Source organism: Esox lucius, chromosome 15 (assembly GCF_011004845.1).
Source record: "Esox lucius isolate fEsoLuc1 chromosome 15, fEsoLuc1.pri, whole genome shotgun sequence".
NCBI lineage: Eukaryota > Metazoa > Chordata > Actinopteri > Esociformes > Esocidae > Esox > Esox lucius.
Window position 1 is genome coordinate 24,993,400 of NC_047583.1, and position 22,427 is coordinate 25,015,826.

General features: G+C 42.0%; 2 protein-coding genes across 5 annotated transcripts; both read right to left on the reverse strand.

Moving 5' to 3' along the window:
* Positions 1-702: 702 nt before the first annotated feature.
* coch (coagulation factor C homolog, cochlin (Limulus polyphemus)) lies at positions 703-9,670 on the reverse strand. 4 transcript variants are annotated; one of them, XM_010892930.2, is made up of 12 exons: positions 8,417-9,670; positions 8,057-8,104; positions 7,681-7,725; positions 6,815-6,971; positions 5,569-5,702; positions 5,318-5,386; positions 4,969-5,022; positions 4,734-4,881; positions 4,535-4,638; positions 4,114-4,334; positions 2,144-2,660; positions 703-1,454 (listed from the first exon to the last, which is right to left on the reverse strand). In XM_010892930.2, exons 2-12 carry the CDS (start codon positions 8,088-8,090, stop codon positions 1,282-1,284), a joined length of 1,656 nt encoding a protein of 551 aa, XP_010891232.2. In that variant the 5' UTR covers positions 8,091-8,104; positions 8,417-9,670; the 3' UTR covers positions 703-1,281. The 4 variants fall into 4 exon arrangements, with proteins under 4 accessions (XP_010891232.2, XP_010891231.2, XP_010891233.2 ...); XM_010892929.2 differs by having other exon boundaries at positions 8,412-9,670; XM_010892931.4 differs by having other exon boundaries at positions 8,257-9,670.
* Positions 9,671-14,803: 5,133 nt separating this feature from the next.
* opn6b (opsin 6, group member b) lies at positions 14,804-22,314 on the reverse strand. Its single transcript, XM_010892927.3, has 6 exons — positions 21,795-22,314; positions 21,435-21,640; positions 20,822-20,921; positions 19,373-19,477; positions 15,762-15,988; positions 14,804-15,534 (listed from the first exon to the last, which is right to left on the reverse strand). Exons 1-6 carry the CDS (start codon positions 21,886-21,888, stop codon positions 15,094-15,096), a joined length of 1,173 nt encoding a protein of 390 aa, XP_010891229.2. The 5' UTR covers positions 21,889-22,314; the 3' UTR covers positions 14,804-15,093.
* Between the last annotated feature and the right edge of the window lie 113 nt (positions 22,315-22,427).

A 22,427-nucleotide genomic window follows, 5' to 3' on the forward strand; every position in this document is an offset into this window, starting at 1 on the left:
TACAATTTATGGTGTAACTAAAGACTTTTGTTTGTGTAATGCATGATTAATACAATAAAGTATTTTTTCTAGTCTTCCAAAAAAAGGTTCTGATCAGTTTGCGAGTTTTGATGAGTTTTGTAAGGTTTTTGATTTACAAACAATGAATCAGCAGATTTTAAAGATTGTACCACATAGCAAAATACAACTGTTGAAAAGTAATGTATATAAAATGTCTATAATAAATATTAAATGGTGTACCTGTATATAAAGTCTGTTGTTTGTGTGCTCTACATGTAGCCTTGTTTCATACTGGCAGTTGATGTGATAAAGAAAATCTATTGAAAACTTGAATTTCTTTTATTGTTTATTGAAAGAAACATGGGTAATAAATACAGAATATAGAATAATCAAACAATCAAAATCCACCTTAATCTTCATTTATAAAGTACAGGTGAACATGCAAAGTTAGTGAATATTGCATACACTAGGAAAACTGGTTTGGGAAAGCAATTGGTTGTAGGTACACAGAAGCTTACCATCAGTATGTGTTGCCTAGGAAGTAATGAATGGTCCTTTATTTCCTAAATATCATAGCTTACTTGTAGCGAACCTCATACATGCAGGATGACTTGACACTAAAAGACACTATGTTCTCAGAGTGATTGATCCATAGGTACATATTATTGCTCTGATTTCAGTCTGCCGGGTTTGGATTGTTTAAAAAAAAAAAAAACTACAACATAAACCTTCAAATGTACAACAGCAATTGAGTATAGTTACATGGCTATGATATACTGTACACTTAAGATAATGCATGCCAACTAGCCACATCATGAGAACCTAGGAATGTCTCATTCAGGTGAAACTTCTGATTCTGCCAGGCCTTATCTAAATATTTGTGTATTTACAATGGTATTGCTCCATTAGTGCCTGCTGTACTCTAAGTGTGTAACAGACAGTAGCACTTTAATGTTTGTGTTTCCATTGGTATTTAGTAGGAGATTTGATAAAACACAGTGACTTTCAATACTTCCATCACCTGGTACCAGAGTGCTCAATGGACTGAATGATTCCCAAGGGAATCGGTTAAAGGAGAATTCCTCATAGCCTATAGACTTCTTTCAAGGTGAGTAACCATCTAACATCAAGTGGGAAAAAACATTTAATAATATACAGTGACCATGTAATTTGTTAGGATATACCTGGTCATTTCTATACTGTTAAAGTTGTTTCTAGAGGTTTCCTGTTTGGCTGGGGTTTCCAGCAAACCCAAACAGCATGGTCATTTGCACCCTCTTCCTAATTGGCCTCAGTGAAGTCCCTGCAGATGCCCCTTACAAGGGGCTCCTGGAACTGCTGCAGGCCAGTGAACTCCCTGGTGAAGAACGTGTGACTGTCCTTTGGCTCTGACGCCATGGTTCGCAGGTCATCTAATGGCGCCCAGGCTACCCCAACTGAGTAGATGGTGATCCCTGTGGAAGAGACGAAGTGATGGGTTAGATGAGAGGAAGAGCATAGGAAGAACCTCCTGGAAGAAATGTGTTATGTCAATGTGATTACATTATATCTAATCAATTACTGTCTGTCACTAAAAACTATTTCTCCCTACTACTGGAACTAGGTAGGTTTCCATAATGTAGATAACGTAGGCATAAAAATTTCATAAAAATATTTAAATAGCAAATGTGCCTACTGTGCTCTAATTAATAGCTCACATGTAGAGTGCTTTAAAAAGTTAAAACCTTTTAATACTTGAGTGTGGCACGCAATAGTTTTGCCAGATTTCCCAATACCATAATTCTTAGAACTAAAGAAACAAGAACTAATAAACTGCACAGGTTCCTATGTTGTAGTGGGAGGATCCCATAATTATTGCAGATCTTCACCCACTTCCACAGAATATGATGATTGTTAAAGAAAAAGGTATTTTTATGATTATTTTTTTATTCATTGTATAGACATGAAATAGGTCCTGCTATAGAGAATGGAAAAAAATATCCTGTAACAATAATAATATTTTACATCTTCTGTTTTAATAATTTCTTCTTTTAATGAATTTAATTGAATAGAAATTGAAAACGGTTAATGTGAGAAAATATATTGATACATGCAGTCCATTCCACATGTTAAGACCTTCTGCCAAGAAGTAATACAAACGCACCTTGCTTCTGGGCAGCCAGGGCTGGCCTTGTGACGTCATCATAGGACTGCCCATCAGTGACCACTATGAGGAAGTTCCTCCCAGGGCCGGCCTTACGGGGCAGGAACAGCTTCTGGGTGGTGTAGGTGATGGCTTCACCTGTGGCAGTACCGCCACTCATGTAGGAGATCCCCTGCAGGGCTCGGAGTGCGTTGTCCTTCTCCGGGTAGTCGTTCAGATTAAACTCTATCCTCTGGTCATAGGTGAACTGGACCGCCCCTACTCTAGCCCCTATGTCTGAAATGTCAAAACTGCGAGCTACGGAGGTAATGAAGTCCAGGACCAGACGAAAGTTCCCCTCCCCGACGCTGCTGGAGCCGTCGATGAGGAAGCCCAAGTTCACGGAGTTGTAGCAGGTTTTGGAGCAGAGGAGCTGGTCTACAGAGCATAGCTTCTGGGCTAGCGGCTTCACGTGCTTGGTGGTTCCAAACCAACTGGGTATGGGGTAGGTGAAGAAGCCATTGTCCTTGCACACTGCCTGGCATTGCACAAACCAACACAGTCTGTCAGGCAACAGGGCATGGTGTAGATTAGAATACAGCAGACATAGGTACAGTGGGGCAAAAAAGTATTTAGTCAGCCACCAATTGTGCAAGTTCTCCCACTTAAAAAGATGAGAGAGGCCTGTAATTTTCATCATAGGTACACTTCAACTATGAGAGACAAAACAAGATTTTTTTTCTCCAGAAAATTACATTGTAGGATTTTTTATGAATTTATTGGTAAATGATGGTGGAAAATAAGGGTCAATAACAAAAGTTAATCACAATACTTTGTTATATACCCTTTTCTGGCAATGACAGAAGTCAAATGTTTTCTGTAAGTCTTCGCAAGGTTTTCACACACTGTTGCTGGTATTTTGGCCCATTCCAGATCTCCTCTAGAGCAGTGATGTTTTGGGGCTGTCGCTGGGCAACACAGACTTTCAACTCCCTCCAAAGATTTTCTATGGGGTTGAGATCTGGTGACTGGCTAGGCCACTCCAGGACCTTGAAATACTTCTTATGAAGCCACTCCTTCATTGCCCAGGCGGTGTGTTTGGGATCATTGTCATGCTGAAAAATCCAGCCACGTTTAATCTTCAATGCCCTTGCTGATGTAAGGAGGTTTTCATTAAAAATCTCACGATTCATGGCCGCATTCATTCTTTCCTTTACACGGATCAGTCGTCCTGGTCCCTTTGCAGAAAAACAGCCCCAAAGCATGATGTTTCCACCCCCATGCTTCACAGTAGGTAGGGAGATTATCAGTGGTCTTGTATGTCTTCCATTTTCTTATAATTTTTCCCACAGTTGATTTCTTCACACCAAGCTGCTTACCTATTGCAGATGCAGTCTTCCCAGCCTGGTGCAGGTCTACAATTTTGTTTCTGGTGTCTTTTGACAGCTCTTTGGTCTTGGCCATAGTGGAGTTTGGAGTGTGACAGTTTGAGGTTGTGGACAGGTGTCTTTTATACTGATATCAAGTTCAAACAGGTGCCATTAATACAGGTAACGTGTGGAGGACAGAGGAGCCTCTTAAAGAAAAAGTTACAGGTCTATGAGAGCCAGAAATCTTACTTGTTTGTAGGTGACCAAATACTTATTTTACTGAGGAATTTACCAATAAATTCATAAAAGATCCTACAATGTGATTTTCTGGATTTCTTTTCCTCATGTCTCTCATAGTTGAAGTGTACCTATGATGAGAATTACAGGCCTCTCTCATCTTTTTAAGTGGGAGAACTTGCACAATTGGTGGCTGTCTAAATACTTTTTTGCCCCACTGTATATTGGGAAAGGTACTAGGTAAGTGATGAGATACCTGTGAGCTATAATTTCGAATAATTGTTGTCCAATAAATTTTTTTTCAAATCGTTAATCAAAAAACAGGATATGGCCAAAACAACAGACTACTACAGATCCACGTGCATCTCGGCCCCCCGTTTTTACCTTCTTCATGAAGTCACTGTCTCTGACCATGCCTAGCTCCTCTTGAGAAGGCTTGGCCACTGGCACCAGGAAAACATTGATTCCGGACTCTCTGGCTAGCATGGCTGCATCCTCCAGGTTGTCTGAGGGCCAACCATCTAAAAACACCACTACAACCCTGGGATGTCCTCTCCTCACCCCCGTCTGGAAAAAGGACTCTACGGTGTGCATTAAAGCTTTGCCTGTGGAGTCCGGACAGCATGTTCTCAGATGAATTCTGTTGGGAATCCCCATTATATTTCCCAGTTGAGGAAAATGTTGTAATGATATGTGTTTCCAAATCCGTCCTTCTTTTATTGGGAAATACTATTAATCTACAACTGGTTGGAGAGACTGCAACTCCATCATGTACAGTATGTTTAATAGCACTTAAAGACAGTACCTGTGTTCGTATTGCCTCCCAGGAATGCAATCTCTTTGATGGCAAATACCACGTCTTTGGGTTGAGTGTAGTTAGTCAGGTAGAATTCTGTCCGGGGTGTATCACTGGGAAGATTGGTACTATGTTAGCTACATTAAATACTATACAGTTTTCCCATGGCTAACTTCTATCATATTAAACATGAAATGAATTTACTCACCTAGCTTGCACTACACCAACATGTGGTCCATTCGGTCCAATCCTTAGCATCACCGCTAACTTGCTGATAAAGTTCTTCTGAAGGTTGTAACGACGTTGGCCAATGTTGCTGCTGCTATCCAGCAGTAGGCATAACTCCACCTGGCAGTCTGGGATCAGGCAGACAGACAGATGTGGGTATTCCATAAGCAAAATACATTTTTCTACAGCATCAGAGCAGAGGATTACAATCATACCTCTATTTCCTCCAGTTTGTATTTTCTTTACTGGTTTCTTTAATGTTTTCTTCTCTGCAAGAAAGACAGATTCTGTTTACTGCATGTGATGCTCATATGAGTTCAGCTGAAAATGAAATGTCTGGATTTGCAATGTGATAACTTAAGACAGATACATATCTCTGTGGAGTAAATCATGGTAGCTCTGTCCGGTCTACAAACCAAACCATTCAGTAATGTAGATGTTGTACAGTAACTGTACTTTTGGAAAGACAGTCATCACTGGAATGTACCCCCTAATAAGTTATGGCTCATAGAGGATGTGTCTTACAGGATCATGTGTAGTTTATTTACATGGTTGGAATGTTACCTGGTCCCAAGGCAGGGAGAACAGTTGTGGAAATCTGGGCTGATAACTCCTGAGGAACATAAGCAGATTCTGACAAAGATTTTTTTAAATTAATTCAAACAATCTGTTAATTATTGCTGCAATTCATAAATCATCCACACTGACTATCATTAAAAACAATATGAGGCATTCTTAATGCCTAATCACTCCTGTTTTTTTAGTCTAACTTTCTCTGTGGAATATAAATATTCAGCATGTTTGGTGCCACCTACCGGCCACAGTGAAGGATGCAGTCCACCTAGACAAGGCCTGAGATTGGACTCCATGGGTGTAGGAGCCGAGGTAATTCTGTCTGCCTTGTAGTTTATGAACTTTCACTGGTCCCCCTGGTGACCTTATCACCCCCCTGAGAACAGTGGTAAAAGACAGTCAAAATGTAAATGAGGAGTAAGCAGTCCGTTACTCCAACTGCAAAAAGGGAGGAAGGGTGCCGATTCCAGGTACTTTAGAAATCTGTCATTCTGATACCAGCCAGAGTTACATGCTCATAAATGGAATTTTATTACAATAATTTGGCTCTGTGGGTCTAACCGTGAGCTTTTAATGGTAACCTCGTCCTCAGGCTATTGAACCCAGCATTTATGACTGGTACATTTATTTTGAACATATTGTTGACTTTCTCAGTGGTGGCCAGTTTAGATGACAGATCGGTATCCAGAAAACATCACCACTGACCAAGAATGTTGGGGTTATTGATTTGATCTGTGTTTGTGATTTGCAATGTTGAACACTGACTGACATCGGAGATGACGAAAGTCTGTCCAGAGGGTTCCCATCTGTTTTTTTCGTTTTCAGCCCTCCAGGAAGTCACAGATCCAGCTACACAAGATTGTTGGCCGGTCACAAGGTCTACCAGCTTCCTAACCAATTTAAGCACTACACTGTTTAAAGCTGGCCTGTAGGTGTTCTTTTGTCTCGTCCAGATGGGATGGAGAAGTTGGGAATGACTTAATCAGTGGCTTTATTGGGGCACTATGCAAACTGCAGTGAGTTCAGGATGGCAGATATGACAGATGATGTGACCAGCCACCCAAATCACTTCATGATTGAGTGCTACTGAGCGGTAGTCATTTCAGTTGGCCACCTTGGCATGTTTGGGTACTGGAACAATGATGAAAATTGTGAAGCAGCCTTCTTGTGTTCTACACAGATTCAATCAAACCTGCATTTCAGTATTTACACGGTACCTTTTTTTTTTTTTTCATTGGTCAAATTCACTCACGGACTGGTCTTCGATACTGAATAAAAAAACGACAGTTACTTCCAGAATGGTCTTAGTTGCGGTATAAAAAAACTACAACTACTAGCAGAATGGTTTTTGGTACTGCACAAAAAACAACTACTACCAGAATCACTCCCTCACAGGTGTGCTATATTTTCAGAATTAGACATAAACGTTGCTATGGTTTTAATGAATTCCAGCCATTTCTCTGCACTGTTGAACTTCTCAACCCTTACCGGTGCATGGCTGCTCCACACACACTGGACACGGAGGCGTATATCTCCGAACCAAACACAGACAATCTCCAGGTGGTGCAGTTAGGCGGGCAGAGCACCACCTGCCTCTCCTCCGTCAGGTCTGCCCCACGGGTCGTACAGGTGATGGGGGTGGCAACTGATACCAGGAGAGAGACAGAGAGACAGTGGGGGGGGGGGGGGGGGGGGGACAGAATTCTACTTTAATGACATTTTAAAGTGAACTAAATACATATTACCCTTTGGTTTTGAGGAACTGCTTTCATATAAGCTATACAGAAACTGGACTTTGGAGGAACACAGTCACCCAAGTAAAATAATTTTTGTTACATTTTGAAGTGTCCTGAATACATACACTCTTTAGGTTTGGAGGCATTGCCTCCATTCATGTTAAACAGAGGCTGGACATGACAGAGGTATATTATATGTTTGGGATCAGAAAATGGTCACCCAAGAAAAACTGACTTGTTAACAACCTGTAAAACCTTCCTGATAGAACATAATCAAATATCTCCTTCACACCGCACAGCAGCCACAGTCCATCAATAGACTCCTCTTATTTCTCATCACTCTCCCCCAAATTAATGTGAGGAACATCAGTGATCTTAAATCACAGATTACAAGCGTCTGCTGTATCACATCTAGTAATTAATCTTCAGTACCGTATATCCAGTATCTCATCTAGAATACCTCATCTTTAGTATCTTATCTATAGTTCCTCATCTTCAGTATCTTATCTATAGTTCCTCATCTTCAGTATCTAGAATACCTCATCTACTGAACATTGGGCGAAAATAACCACAAAGTGCTAAGAAGATGTGAAGACAACAGAATGTTGGATAACTAACCCCTTGACTCAGATCCAAATGCTCTGGATGTCAGAGACAGCATGACTGTGGGAACAAGACATTTAATCCTTTCAACAAAATCAAGGTATAATCAGTGATATTGTGAGCAATATGCATTAATTAAATCTAAGTTAGATATTGTATATTACAATCATTACATAGGCATAATTTACATGGTATTTGTGAACACAGTAAATATTTCTAGCATTATGACACACAGCTAAAATGATGCCTTTCTGATCAGCTATAACGGTACATATACATTATTAGACTATTATTTTAAGTGAATAAGGCAAAAAGCTCCTAGAAAACTCCTCCAAAGTAGATGATGTGGCATAAGTAGGACCAGTGGGATTTTGCAACAGTCAGTGCCTACCTAACAGGTGTAGAGCAGCAAACAAAATAGTCATGATGGATTCAAAACCTACAAGGAAATGTGGAATCAGATTAACATTTTACATTTCTAAGTTGAGTGCAGACATACAATTAATAATCACTGAGAATAATACATAGATAAGAATAAAGCACATACATGACCAATTAAATAACATTTATTTTAGTTTTTTCATAACTTACAGAAAGTACACCTGTCTTGTTTAGACTGTTAGATCTTAGGACGGTTTCAAGAAATGTGTTCAACAAAACACAGCATCGCTACCTATGGGCCATAATGCTGAAAGCATGAAAACACAGAGCCAATACAGCTAAAACTAAAAAAAGATAAATCGCACCTTACAGATAATATGTAGAATACGGTTTCCTTGAGATCTAGGATTCCAATGGCCAAATTCATGGAGGGGGATGGAAAGAGTTGCTATTCCTTAGAAGTATGCAGTATTCCTGGGATCACATCTGAGACTCCAGAGAGAGCTGGCTCCTTAAATAATGTCCTCAAACTTCCCAGTCATTTCCCTATGACATCAGAGGGGGAGGGGTTTACAATAGACTTGTGTTCAACCTGAAAAGGGTGGCATCTGAGACAAGCAGTAAGGGCACGAAACTGATATTATGATTCCAGGTGAGCTTGTTTAAAAAAATATATATATTTATTAAATCTTTGTAATTTTTATTTACATTGAACATACAATGCCCTTCGCTATTGGTACCCTGGGTAAAGACAAATGAAAAAAATATGAAGTTTGATTGCATCAGCTTGACCTTACACTCTTTAATTAGGTCAAATCTTTTCAAAGGGAAGAAATTATAATCTTAAAAGCATTGTGTTTATTGGCACCCTGCATTCATACTTTTTTCACCCTCTACTTGCCAAGATAACAGCACAGTCTTGACACACAGATGTTTGATGAGCTGAGGGAACACATAACAAAGGATATGACACCATTCATCAATGGAGAATCTGTCTAGGTCATTCAACGTACTTGCCCCTCACTTGTGGACTCTACTTTCAACTCATCTCACAGATTATTAATCTGTCAAACCTGGGATTTTAGATATTCTTTTGTGGATCTGGAGAGATGCTTTCGACCATTGGCCCACAGGAAGATCAAGCAAATGATCCAGTTTTGCCTCCCAGCAGACAAAAGATTTCTCTAAAATCTCCTGTTACTTGTCAGAGCGCATGATGCCATGTATCCTGGCCAGGGTCCCAGGGCAAAACAGCACACAACATCATATATCGACCAATATATCAATACATTTATAACTCATCTGACCATAGAACCCAGTTCCAATCTAAGTTCCAATGCTGTTTAGCCAAGTCCAGGCACTAACGCTTATGCCTTGATTAGAGTGGAGGCTACTGGTATGACATCCAAATAGTTTTTTAAGCTTGGTATTGTAATCTAATTGTAGTTTTGAAGAATTGATTACACAAACTTTTTATCAACTTCTGCAATTCTTCACCTTTGACCTTTGGAAGAAGTTAAACTCTCAAACCATCCTCCTAACTGAGGGACAAAATACACTAAGATCCTCTTCCACGCAGGTTCATCTCCGCTCCATTTTATTTACACCAATGAGCCATAACATTATGACCACTGACAGGTGAAGTGAATAACACTGATACACCCATCAGCCATAACATTATGACCACTGACAGGTGAAGTGAATAACACTGATACACCCATCAGCCCATAACATTATGACCACTGACAGGTGAAGTGAATAACACTGATACACCCATCAGCCATAACATTATGACCACTGACAGGTGAAGTGAATAACACTCTTACACCCATCAGCCATAACATTATGACCACTGACAGGTGAAGTGAATAACACTGATACACCGATCAGCCATAACATTATGACCACTGACAGGTGAAGTGAATTACACTGATAATCTCATTATCATGGCACCTGTCAGTGGGTGGAATATATTAGGCAGCAAGTGAACATTCTGCCCTCAATGTTGATGTGTTAGAAGCAGGAAAAATGGGCAAGCATAAGGATCTGAGTGACTGACACAAGGGCCAAATTGTAACGGCTAGCCGACTGGGTCAGAGCATCTCCTAAACTGCAGACCTTGTGGGATGTTCCCGGTCTGCAGTGGTCAGTCCCTATCAAAAGTGGTCCAAGAAAGGAAAAGTGGTGAACCGGTGACAGGGTCATGGGCGGCCAGGGCTCATTGATGCACGTGGGGAGCAAAGGCTGGCCCGTGTGGTCCGATCCAACAGACGAGCTACTGTAGCTCAAATTGCTGAAAAAGTTAATGCTGATACAGATAGAAAGGTGTCAGAACACCCAGTGCATCCCAGTTTGTTGTGTATGAGGTTGCGTAGCCACAGATCAGTCAGGGTGCCCATGCTGACCCCTGTCCACTTCCGAAATGAGCACATGAGCATCAGAACTGGACCACGGAGCAATGGAATAAGGTGGCCTGGTCTGATGAATCATGTTTTTTACCTGGAGAACACATGGCACCAAGATGCACTATGGGAAGGAGGCAAGCCGGTGGAGGCAGTGTGATGCTTTGGGCAATGTCCTGCTGGGAAAACTTGGGTCCTGCCTTTAATGTGGATTGTACTTTGACATGTACCACCTACCTAAGCATTGTTGCAGACCATCTGCACCCTTTCATGGAAACAATATTCCCTGATGGCATTGGCCTCTTTCAACAAGATAATGCGCCCTGCCACAAAGCAAAAATTGTTCAAGAATGGTTTGAGGAACACCACAATGGGTTCAAGGTGTTGACTTGGCCTCCAAATTCCCCAGATCTCAATATAAAAATATAAGTCAATGGGAAGATACTTTTATTAAATTTGCTTTGTTACTATTTTGGGGTGCTAACTTTGACAAATTTCACTTCTTCATATATATATTTTTTCCTCATATATTGAGTTAAAGATTCTGTAGACTAAAAACAATGACTATTTTTATATTCCTTTTTGATCATCTTTACTATGGATGCCAATATTACAGATGCCATGTTTAATTTGAAGGTCTTCCAGTATTATAAATTGAAAATACCTTTTAGGATTATTCTAGATGGATGACAATATATTTATTATGGTCATTTCACTAAGTAAAATCATGTAATCTAGGGATCCTATGTGGGTCAAATGGAAATAACTTGATGCAAGCTGTGCTACGTTTGAAGGTTTAATTACTGTTAAGATGAAAAATTCACTACATTTACATGGTCAATTGACACATGTTTATGACTTATGAAAAGCAACATCCCTTCTACTGTTAGATAGAAAAGAAACACCATTAAAACTCTGACTGCTGGTTGGTACACCAGAGCTGGATCTGCCAAAGTTGTATTCCCCCTGAACAGCGAGCCCTCGCGGAGATCAACCAGGGTTCATTTGAACGCCTATTGAAGCCTCAGGGCACTGTGGTACCATTGTCCAGGTGTAGTAGGAGTTGTATTTCTGTCAAAAAGCTCTGATTCCCATAAGCCCTCTGAGGTAAATTAAGTGTCACCAGCCATCACAGACAAAAAGGATTCCCTAAGATGCTTAGTGTTTAAACCATGTTTTCTGCCGTCTGTTTACACCAAGTGATTCTCTCTAGGACACGGTCTGAATATCGTGGTGAAACATTGGTTCTCCTGTGTACTGGTACATTCCATTCACGGCATCTCAACACTACTACTCTACATTTTAACACGTTTAGAAACATTTTGTGGTATTTGTTTGGAGTTGAGGGGAGATACGTTATCATCCCCCATGAAATATATTTTTACCTTTAGATGTGTTATAATGTAGACCTCCACAAGTACTAAGTCAAGCTCTCACCTATTCACCTTTTTGATGGATTTAATTTAAATATTTTTTGATTATTTGAGGGCTGTTGATGTTAACTGCAGTGGAGAGATGCAATGCTGATCTCAGGAATATGTATCGATCATCTTGAATTCAACAGGGATAACTCCAATATGATGTACTTCTTAATCAGTACACACCCCACAATCTAACCGTTATATACATTTTAGCATCGTTTCTGGGGTTAACATTGCTCTGGAGCAGCTTGCCTTGGATTAAGGTTGGAGGTAGCCAGCTTTAGAATGTATTAAAGGTGTGAGCATTTACTTAGCCCCAGGTTGAGTTGCTTAAATAGTCCTGAGCTAAGGTGCAGTATGAATGGACCTAAGCAGATTAAACTCATCGCCATCGATTCACTGTCCATTTTTGTTAGCATCTCCAGTGTAGATTTGGCCTTATGTTGTTAGTATGTGTCTTACTGTAATTGGATGTTTGGTCCTGTGGATATGTTTGTATGTTTTTTTACGTTTTTGTGAGTAGTGTCACACCTTTGGCCAGGTTGTCATTGAAAATAAGGAATGCTTCTCATTATTTGACTTGACCTGGTTAAGTAATAGGTAAATACGTTAATCAGAATCAATTGAATTGTTTCCTTTCAATTACGGTTAAACCTAAAAACATAATTTTTCCTGTTTTTACTGTTGTATAGTGATTTTACATGTTAGCAAAGTCAAGAAGCAGTCAATTAAAATGACTGCCATCACTCTGCCTCGTTGGAAACACCAATAAACACTTAAACACAAAATTACTTGTGATACTATAAAGATACTGAAGAGTGGAGGCTTGACTGGGTGTTTCCAGTAAGCAGGTGATGGTCACAAGAGAAACTTGGCCTGGGTCTCCATGCTCAGCCATGTGGTGTGAGACTGAGGAGCTGACCTGGCATAGCTGTTTCAGCATGAGCCAAACAAGTTGTACTCAACACTGAAACACATTTAGAACAATGAAAGAAACACAGTTAGAACAATGAAAGAAACACTCCTACCTTACGCCTACTCTCTGACCATACCATCAACCACAGATCAAAGAAAAGGGTGGCCAATAATACATTTGAATCCTTGCCGTGTACATAAGCAATATGGCACATTGAAATTATACTGAAACATGTAGGGGACAATCTGAATTGCTTGATCTGTAATCCTCTATAATTTAAAGAAATCTAAAAACTGCAGTATCACAGAAACAAACAATAGCGATGCACTTTCTCACAGAGTTAATAGAGAGATTTTACATAACAAGCCAGTGTTTTTCTGGTATTTTCTTTGGGAAGGGATTGGTTTATTTTGTGTCACTGTGCTGGCGGTGTTGGCAGGCCTGTCGTAGGGGCGTATGGTCAGTTATGGGGACCGCCTGATGGTTTATTGTGCACTTGTCCCTCTCCATTAGTACTGCTGGAATTCCAGCTGCCATGGGCTCCTGAGGTGACTTTCACTCTGAAGACACACGCGCGTCCATAATGTCACCCTAACCCCTATCTACTGAAGTGTACTACCTTAGACCAGGACTGGCAGAGAGCTCCTGATTCCAAAGTGCCCTTTATAGCCCTTTATATTTGGGACACATACAGTGTTGTAGTTTGTAATTAGTCATAGAAAACAAAGTACTTTAAGGCAAATCATTACCTTGTCATTATCTGGGACAGGGTATTATTACAAAGGACAACATTGCTGTTCAGTTTTAATTCCATTGTTGAACCTCATTGCATTGAAGCGGCTGGTGTTTGTTTTTTTTCAGGGAGATTTGGTCATATTTATTCAGCTCTCTCACTGGCTGACATCAAACCACAGCAGTGGACTCGCAGGTTAAATGCATCATGCTGTGACGCATTGGATTATTGCCCTCTGAAACAAACTTCAGCCATACTTTAGCTCATTAATCTTCATAGTTACAAGTTACCAGACCGGGACTCTGACTCCTCAGTCTCCACCCAGGTAGGTACATTTGCCTTATTTTTTTTTAAAAAGTTTTTTTGGACCACCACAACCTGGAATGATCTACAATAATATTTAAACTTGGTTCCCTTGGTGGCTGGCGGCTCTAGACCAGCTCAGACAGTTGAAGGACATGTATACTTAGAAATGTGTTCATTTTCTTGGACGGTGGTTTACATCACTCTTTCCTCTGGTTGTGAGGTGTTGTACCTAAAAACGGGGCTGACCTGGGAAAAATACCTTGGACTGGGTTTTGCCTCCCTGTCCAAAACAAAGTAAAATAAAATATTTTCAGCTACAGTAAAGTACAATTCACCTCAGTTAACGTACCTGCCATTTGCACACGAAATTGAACATTTAATTTAGATTTTTGTGCAGTTGGACTTGTTTTAATAATACCAACTGTACGGTTTCTATTCTTTCTATATGTTGATGCACAGCCAAGGGAACAAATCATGCTTTATTCAACTGAACCATTGTGCGACTGCTGCGATGTTCCCTTTCCTCTCAGTCCCACAGAATCAGCTGCATGCACCAGACTGTCTCCCTGTGAGGGCCGGCTCGCATTCTCCCAGATTCCCAAGCTCCCACAGGGCAGAGAGGGGACAAAACCCAGATTAGCAACTTCAGGTCAACGCAGAGGCTTTTCTCACTTCTCTACCTCATTATTTCTGCACACAAGCCATCTGTGACTGATGGAGAATAAATGCGCCACATCTGTACCTGATGTAACCCCTTTCAAGTCATTGATTGATGGGTTTTTTGAGAGAGACCATGAATTTATTTGAAAAAAATAATAATGTATTATTATTTACAGTAGAGGTTCATACTTTCCATAGGCGAGAACAACGTGACAATTCAAATTTCCTGCAGATTATTCTAGACAACTGAAACACTAGCATATCGCCAGACTAAGTGTAAACCAGCCTTTGTTTGAAAACCCAAATAAATCAATTCATATTACAAAAACATATATGATTTAATTCTGACGCTAAATTGATAGCGTCGCCACAAATCCTGCAATTCAATATTGCTGATTCTAGACAAATCTGGTGAGGCCAAAACCAATGTCTGGTCTTGATTTGAGTAAAAATACACTGAATAAAAACAGTACGCGTATGGACCCACGGAGTTGTGAGGGGAACCGGTAACACTGAAAGATGAGCTCCACTATAGCTCAGTGGATAGTTCTGGTAGTGTATAAAAGGGAGAGAGTGAGAGAAAGAGAGAGACAGCCACAGAAAGAAAACTCACAGGCGTCCAGAGTCACTGAGCTTCCTTAGCAACAGGCGATGACTGGTATTGGGCGCTATCACAGGGGGCATAAGAGAACTCCTCTGGTTCTCCTTCCTTTCCTCCACACCGTGGTCACCACCCAGCTCAACCCCCATGTCCATTTCGTCCACCCCTGCGTTCACCTCCATAATATCCAGGTCCAGTTGGACCGCGTCAGGACTGTGAGAGTGTTCTGGGGCCGGGCACAGGCAGCGGAACAGGGCCCTGAAGTCTTGTCTGAACTTGGAGCTCATGCCAAGGTAGATGAACGGGTTATAGAAGCAGGCCGAACTGGCGAAAAGACTGGCCAGGATGCTGTGGAGAGGAGCCACCTGGTGACCCCAGGCAGACCACATGGAGATGACGGCATAGGGACACCAAGCCAACAGGAAGGCTAAACACCGGACCAAAGACATCTGGGGGAAGAGGAAGGAGATGGCATAGTTTACACTGTAGATGAGCCCAAACCCTCTGAAGACAAGACTATAACCTTGCATTGGACTAAAAATGTTGAAATGGAAGAAGAGTACCCATTACCTTGGCAGACTAAATGAATTAGCTTTGTACTTTGAATCCCCAAGCATTCACCAGTTTGTATGTAATCCCACATTTACTGTAGGTATAGTACATGGGGCTCACTCACCATTGTTATTCTGCTCTCCATCTGTTTCTGCCTCTCACTGACGGCGCCACTTCTGTTGGACTTATGGCTGTTGTTAAGTGCTCGGATTATGGACACATAGGAAAACCACATGAGCACAAGCGGGATGAAGAAGTTGAATGTGAATATGAGGACGACGTAGAGTTTGTAGGACATGGAGAACCTGGCCTGGACCCAGTCGATCTCACACATCCCATACTTGTGAGCTCCTAGAGAAAAAGAAAAATAATTAAATCGGGTTGATTTGTTATTAGAATCACTGACCATTCAGCTCCCTTGAAGTGCATATTTGAACAAATGTATCAAATTTGACTAGGGCTGGGCGACTGGCAACGGCATCACAATTTCAGAACGACGTTTTACTATATTTGAACAGTGCAGCAGAGCAATGCAGTTAGCCACTACTGAGGTAACATAATAGTCTATTCCCTTTATTTCACTACTTGTGATAGATTATACCGGCCGTAACATTGTGACCACTGAGGCGAAGTGAATAACACTGATAATCTCGTTATCATGGCACCTCTCAGTGGGTGGGATATATTAGGCAGCAAGTGACCATGCTGTCTTCAAAGTTGATGTGTTAGAAGCAGGAAACATGGGCAAGCGTAAGGATCTGAGTGACTTTGACACAAGGGCCAAATAGTGACGGCTAGCTGACTGGGTCAGAGCATCTCCTAAACTGCAGACCTTGTGGGGTGTTCCCGGTCTGCAGTGGTCAGTACCTATCAAAAGTGGTACAAGGAAGGAAAAGCGGTGAACCGGCATCAGGGTCATGGGCGGCCAAGGCTCATTGATGCACGTGGGGAGTGAAGGCTCTCCCATGTGGTCCGATCAAACATACGAGTTACTGTAGCTCAAATTGCTGAAAAGGTTCATGCTGGTACTGATAGAAAGGTGTCAGAACACACACGTTTCCTTTTACATCACGTAGATGGCAGGGTGCATGTGCTTCACTTACCTGGAGACCACATGGCACCAGGATGCACTATGGGAAGGAGGCAAGCCAGCGGTGGCAGTGTGATGCTTTGGGCAATGTTCTGTCGGGAAACCTTGGGTCCTGCCATTCATGTGGATGTTACTTTGACATGTACCACCTACATTGTTGCAGACCATGTGCACCCTTTCATGGCAACAATATTCCCTGATGACATTGGCCTCTTTGAGCAGGATAATGCGCCCTGCCACAAATCAAAAATGGTTCAGAAATGGTTTGAGGAAGACAACAACGAGTTCAAGGTGTTGACTTCCCCAGATTTCAATCCAATCGAGCATCTATGAGAAGTGCTGGACAAAAGTCTAATCCATGGAGGCCCCACCTCGCAACTTACAGGACTTAAAGGACCTACTGCTAACGTCTTGGTGCCAGATACCACAGCACACCTTCAGAGGTATAGTTGAGTCCATGCCTTGACAGGTCAAGGCTGTTTTAGTGGCAAAAGGGGGACCTACACAATATTAGGCAGATGGTCATAATGTTATGACTGATCGGTGTATATCCTTCATGTATAAAAACATACAGTTTGTGCTAGCCAGACTATTAACACATTTCTTTTTTTTACGAAGAATAATAATGAGGGAAATAATTGTAAAATAATGTAAAGATAGAAGGCTTGCATAGGGAAGTTTGACTACAGCTGTCAGAAATCACCGGTTGCCAAAGGGCGTAGGCTTTTATTGTATACTGGGGGGGTCAGGGTCAAACTCTCCCAGGATTTTCACTCTTTTTCAGGGGGGTCACAGGGGGGACCCGTCTGTAATATTGGGGGGGGGGGGTCATGACACAATTTTTCATTCCCATTATCTAAACAAAATAATTCATGAGGCTACTATTGTAAAACACAAGCTTCCGTAGTGCAACATGACGAAATACGACCAATTCCGGTTTAATTGTTTCAAATGTGTTTTTTACAAATAGGCTATACGTTGGTCAGATTAAGATATTTTTACATATTGCAGCTTATCAAACAAGTTAACTAATGTGTGCTAATACACTGCATAAAAAAATAAGGGAAAATTTAATCCTCACAGTACAACACCAAGTCAATTAAACTTCACAGATAATCTGTCCGGTTAGGAAGCATAAGTGATTGTGAATCAAAGTCACCTGTTTTGGTGCAAATGAAAGTGACAACAGGTGCACTGGAGAGGCAACAGCAAAACAACCCCCAAAAAAGGGAATGGTTTTGCAGGTGGTGGCCAAAGACAATTGCTCTCTCCTTATCCTTCCTGAATAATTCTTCATTTTGCTTGTTTCCTTGTCACAACTGGTAGCATTAGGCGGTACCTGCAGCCCATTCAGGTTGCACAGGCAGTCCTGCTCCTCCAGGATGGCACATCCATATGTGCCATCGCAAGAAGGTTTGCTGTGTCTCCAAGTACAGTTTCAAGAGCCTGGAGGAGATACCAGGAGATGGCCATTACACGAGGAGAGCTGGACAGGGCCATAGAAGGGCATCAACCATGCACCAGGACTGGTATCTGCTCCTTTGTGTAAGGACGAACAGGAGGAGCACTGCCAGAGCCCTACAAAACGACCTCCAGCGGGCTACTTATGTGCATGTATCTGACCAAACTGTCAGAATCAGACTCCATGAAGGTGACATGAGGGCCCGACGTCCTCTAGTGGGACCTGGGCTCCCTCCCCAGCACGATGCAGCTCGATTGGCAATCGCCAGAAAACACCAGAATTAGCAGAGTTTGGAGATGCTGTGGTGAACTTTAAGCTGTCTGCAACATCATCCAGCATGACCAGTTTGGTGGTGGGTCAGTGATGGTCTGGGGAGGCATATCCTTGGAGGGTCGCACAGACCTCCACATGCTAGCCAATGGTACCCTGACTGCTGTTAGGCACTGGGATGAAATCCTCAGACCCAATGACAGACCTTACGCTGGTGCAGTGGGCCCTGGGTTCCTCCATGTGCAGGACAATGCCTGGCCTCAGGTGGCCAGATTGTGTAGGCAGTTCCTGGATGTCGAATGCATTGATGCCATTGACTGGCCCTCATGTTCACCAGACCGGAATCCAATTGAGAACCTCTGGGACGTTATTTAGCGGTGCATCTGAAACCAGCAAGTAGCGCCACAGACTGTCCAGGAGTTCACTAATGCCCTGATCCAGGTCTGGGAGGAGATCCCCAAGGACAGCATCCGCCGTCTCATCAGGAGCATGTCCAGACGTTGTTGGGAGTACATACAGGCACGTGGGGCCATACACACTACGTAGTCACATTAAGAGTTGCCGTGTTGAAATAAACGCAAGTTGGAACAGCCTGTGATTTCAATAGTTTCTCTCATTTTCTGTGTGAGTTTGAATCAAGCCCTCAACCGGTTGGTGATTTTGGTTTCCACTGACCATTGTTACATCATTTTGTTCTCAATGAAATACTCAATGTACAGTAAAGATTTAGATCTTTAATATATTTCGATGTGTGATTTAAGTGTTCCCTTAATTGATGTGTGATTTAAAAAGACACTTACATGGACAAAACAAAATACAAGATTACAGGTCGTTCTGACAGATGTGTAAATCCGGATATCACCCAACCCTACATTTTTCATAGGCCATAAAATACAGATTAAGTGGGTCCTACTTGTGTAACTCCCCCAGCCCACGAGGGGCGCTCCAGACCAGAAGAACGCACATAGCCACACTCCCACAATCACGACGGTAACATTATGGTTGTTGACTTGATGAGCTGAAAGAAAAGAGACACTTAGTAAAAAGATAGAATATTACATGATGAAACACAGGGATGAAGCAAATTATTACTTGATGATTTCACAAAAATATATCTTTAGAGTCTAATTCTAAGTCCCATCTTTGTCATCTACTGCAGCTGCGCTGCAATTGGCCAGCACCGTCCGGGTTTGGGATGGTTAGTAATCCAAAATGGCTGCCTTGCTTAATTTTGCTTGAGCAACACTTTGTGGCAGCTCTGGCACCTGTGAGCTCACTAGCAGCCATAGACTGTTCTATCTGGCACTAAGTATTTTGGTCTAGACATCCTGGTTGTGTGAGCTGCATAATAAGAAACAGAACTGCATTGGATGCGCTTTGGAAGACACATATCTCAACATTGACTGTCCTGAGTCCACTTGGAGTTGCTGCAATGAAACAGGGCATCAATCACATTCAATATTACAAAATTGGGAGAAAAACTAAAAGTAAAAATAAGGTTTCTCTCTATGATATGAAAGCTGGCTTTAAATAGAGGGGAGTATCATTGTAACCTCAATCCCTAAATACAAAAATGTTTCCTAAAATGTAGACATTTATTTCAGCACAACCTGACATTGTGCGAGAAGCTCAATGACTGAGGTGAAAAAGTGACATGTCACTCTATGTTGTTTAAATGGAGGCAACAGCACCTGGTTGGTGTATCCTAGCACATATTTGCACTTATAGAATAGTGGATCCATGTTCAGAATGTATTCTCAAAAAACTTTGAGAAAACTGACAAAATGTTGATCCAGTCCTATAGGCTCCAGAGCCCGGGCCCTGGGTTTCCTCTCTCAGGGGAGTGGAGATAACAACAGGAAGTCTCAGATGTATACATCCGGTTGGCGGACTCCTAGTTCTGTGTGCGACTAAAATGTGACCTGGAGCAGCAAGTAATGACTTTGGAGTGGCTACTGTGTTGTGGAGCAGTAAATGACATGTAGTACCAGACTAAGTACATTTAACTTCTGCAGTAGCTTGGTGGTAAATTACCTAACATTAAAATCAAGGGAGGGGTTTTTAGTAGCGATTTTTTTTTGCCAAGCAGTGGGATAATACTTAAACTACTAATTCTACTCACGTTAAACAATTTTAACACAAGACCACAAGTGATATAACCATGCAGCTTGTCATATTTGAACAGGTTAAAGTAACTTCATGTGGTGAACTATATATTTTTTTAACAGTGGCTCCCCTAAAACTGTCTGCTATTGACCCAGGGTAGCATGCCTTGAGAATCCAGGCCAGGGAAAGCCTCAGCCCGATGTTCCCTAAGTATGCAGCACTCAGGCTTGGCATGGCCACAGCATAGACTACATACCATAGCTGGGCTGGCATCCTTTGATGTAGCAGATGATACTGATTGCGGTCAGTGTGTTGATGCTGATGAGTCCAAAGAGCATGATCAGGAAGCCATCCACCTGGCAGAGACAGACAGACACAGCCACACATTTAGATTTGGATTTAGTTCCTCTGCCAGTTGTATGGAGGGAGGGATCTTTTCCAAACCATGTTGACTCATCAACCCCTCACCAGACCCTCAGCATACAGGAATGGTAGACTGACTACTGCAGGATAAAAGCACACTTCTCTGGTGGAATGTCATCTTGTTTTTCTTTCAGTTCTTCATTTCAGTCATCTGTCAAGTGCAGTGGTGGGGTTCCTGTGTAGTCATGGTAACAGTACTAACTATGGGAAGTTGGTTTAATATCCTGGTAAACTGATACCTACTCCCCTTAATAGTCAAAAAGTAAGTACATTACCATATGAAAGATGTGTTATTGTAAAGTGGTCCTTGAGCTTTTTCCAGTCAGGGTCACCTCTAGAATCCTCCCTCTGAAATTCTAGGCTATACTTGTACTGATCTTATCAGTGTAGATGTAATGTATTTTTGTGTTAACGTTCCCAAATATCTGGGATAGCGAACGTGGTACCTGGCAGGTCCATATCGTCTTGATCAGCAGGCCGTCATCCCTGAACAAGTTGAAGGCTTCAAAAATCCCTCGGGAGTAGCCGAAGATAGCGATGCAGGCATCCGACACAGACAGGTTGAGAGTGAGGTAGTCATGTGACTCCAGGATGTTTCTCTGCTTGACCAACAGTATAATCACCGCTCCATTGCCTAGCCCGGCCAGCCACCCTGGATATGGAAACAAATACCTTATTAGATCATTGGAAAGAGCTCATAACATAATTACAGAATCACGCAAGTGAATTAACAGATTCACCATATTTAATTTCGTTATCAACAGCATTGCATTACAGCAGTTTGGCCATGTTAACAGATTATTTACCTAGTATCAATAAGTAAACACCAATGGCAGTCTCCGCCTCGGCTGACAAATTGTAGAGCGATGCATTAGGAGGGAACGTGCTCATGTCCTCCATCAGCACACTCGTATTGAGAGCGCTGCACGGCCAAGATCCGAGCTTTCACGACGGCCTCATTTTGCGCACATAGCCCACACACACACCCGTCTGAAGAGCATTGTCTGCTGGTCTGATCCAGGACAGGTGAAGTGAGCGGTGTCCAAAAGACCGCTCAGGCGGACGGTAGCATTTTCTTTTGTAATTCCACGTGAGACAGCATGGCACAGTTGAAAGCCATCCTGTGTGTATTTAAGGCAGGTGTACAGTAATCGAGAGAACAAACATGCTTGTGTCCTACATGCATTATCCTAATCCCTTGATCCTGTTAATGAGCGTCTGATGCAGCGCCAGCCGTTTTCAATGGAAGTCAGGTCAGCTAATAATACCCTTAGCTATGTGCTTGGTGACGGTGAACGGTGATCAAAGCAGTGGTCTTATTCCACGGTATGGGACAAATGTGGGACCTGTGTAGTATAGAGGCTACAAGGCTGCAACTAGTTCAACAAGTGTACTGACACCGGCCTTTTGACTCTCATAAGAAACAGGAACAGACAAAC

Excerpts from the sequence above, each read along its gene's own strand:
- coch (XM_010892930.2), bottom strand. The coding sequence starts at position 8,090 with ATGACTATTTTGTTTGCTGCTCTACACCTGTTAG. Across the intron at positions 5,703-6,814 it reads TGTGGAGCAGCCATGCACCG|GGGGGTGATAAGGTCACCAG; the intron begins GTAAGGGTTGAG and ends CACTGTTCTCAG. Across the intron at positions 2,661-4,113 it reads ACAGTGACTTCATGAAGAAG|GCAGTGTGCAAGGACAATGG; the intron begins GTAAAAACGGGG and ends GTGCAATGCCAG.
- opn6b (XM_010892927.3), bottom strand. The coding sequence starts at position 21,888 with ATGGAGGACATGAGCACGTTCCCTCCTAATGCATCGCTCTACAATTTG. Across the intron at positions 20,922-21,434 it reads AGACGATATGGACCTGCCAG|GTGGATGGCTTCCTGATCAT; the intron begins GTACCACGTTCG and ends TGTCTCTGCCAG. Across the intron at positions 19,478-20,821 it reads AGGATGCCAGCCCAGCTATG|CTCATCAAGTCAACAACCAT; the intron begins GTATGTAGTCTA and ends CTTTTCTTTCAG.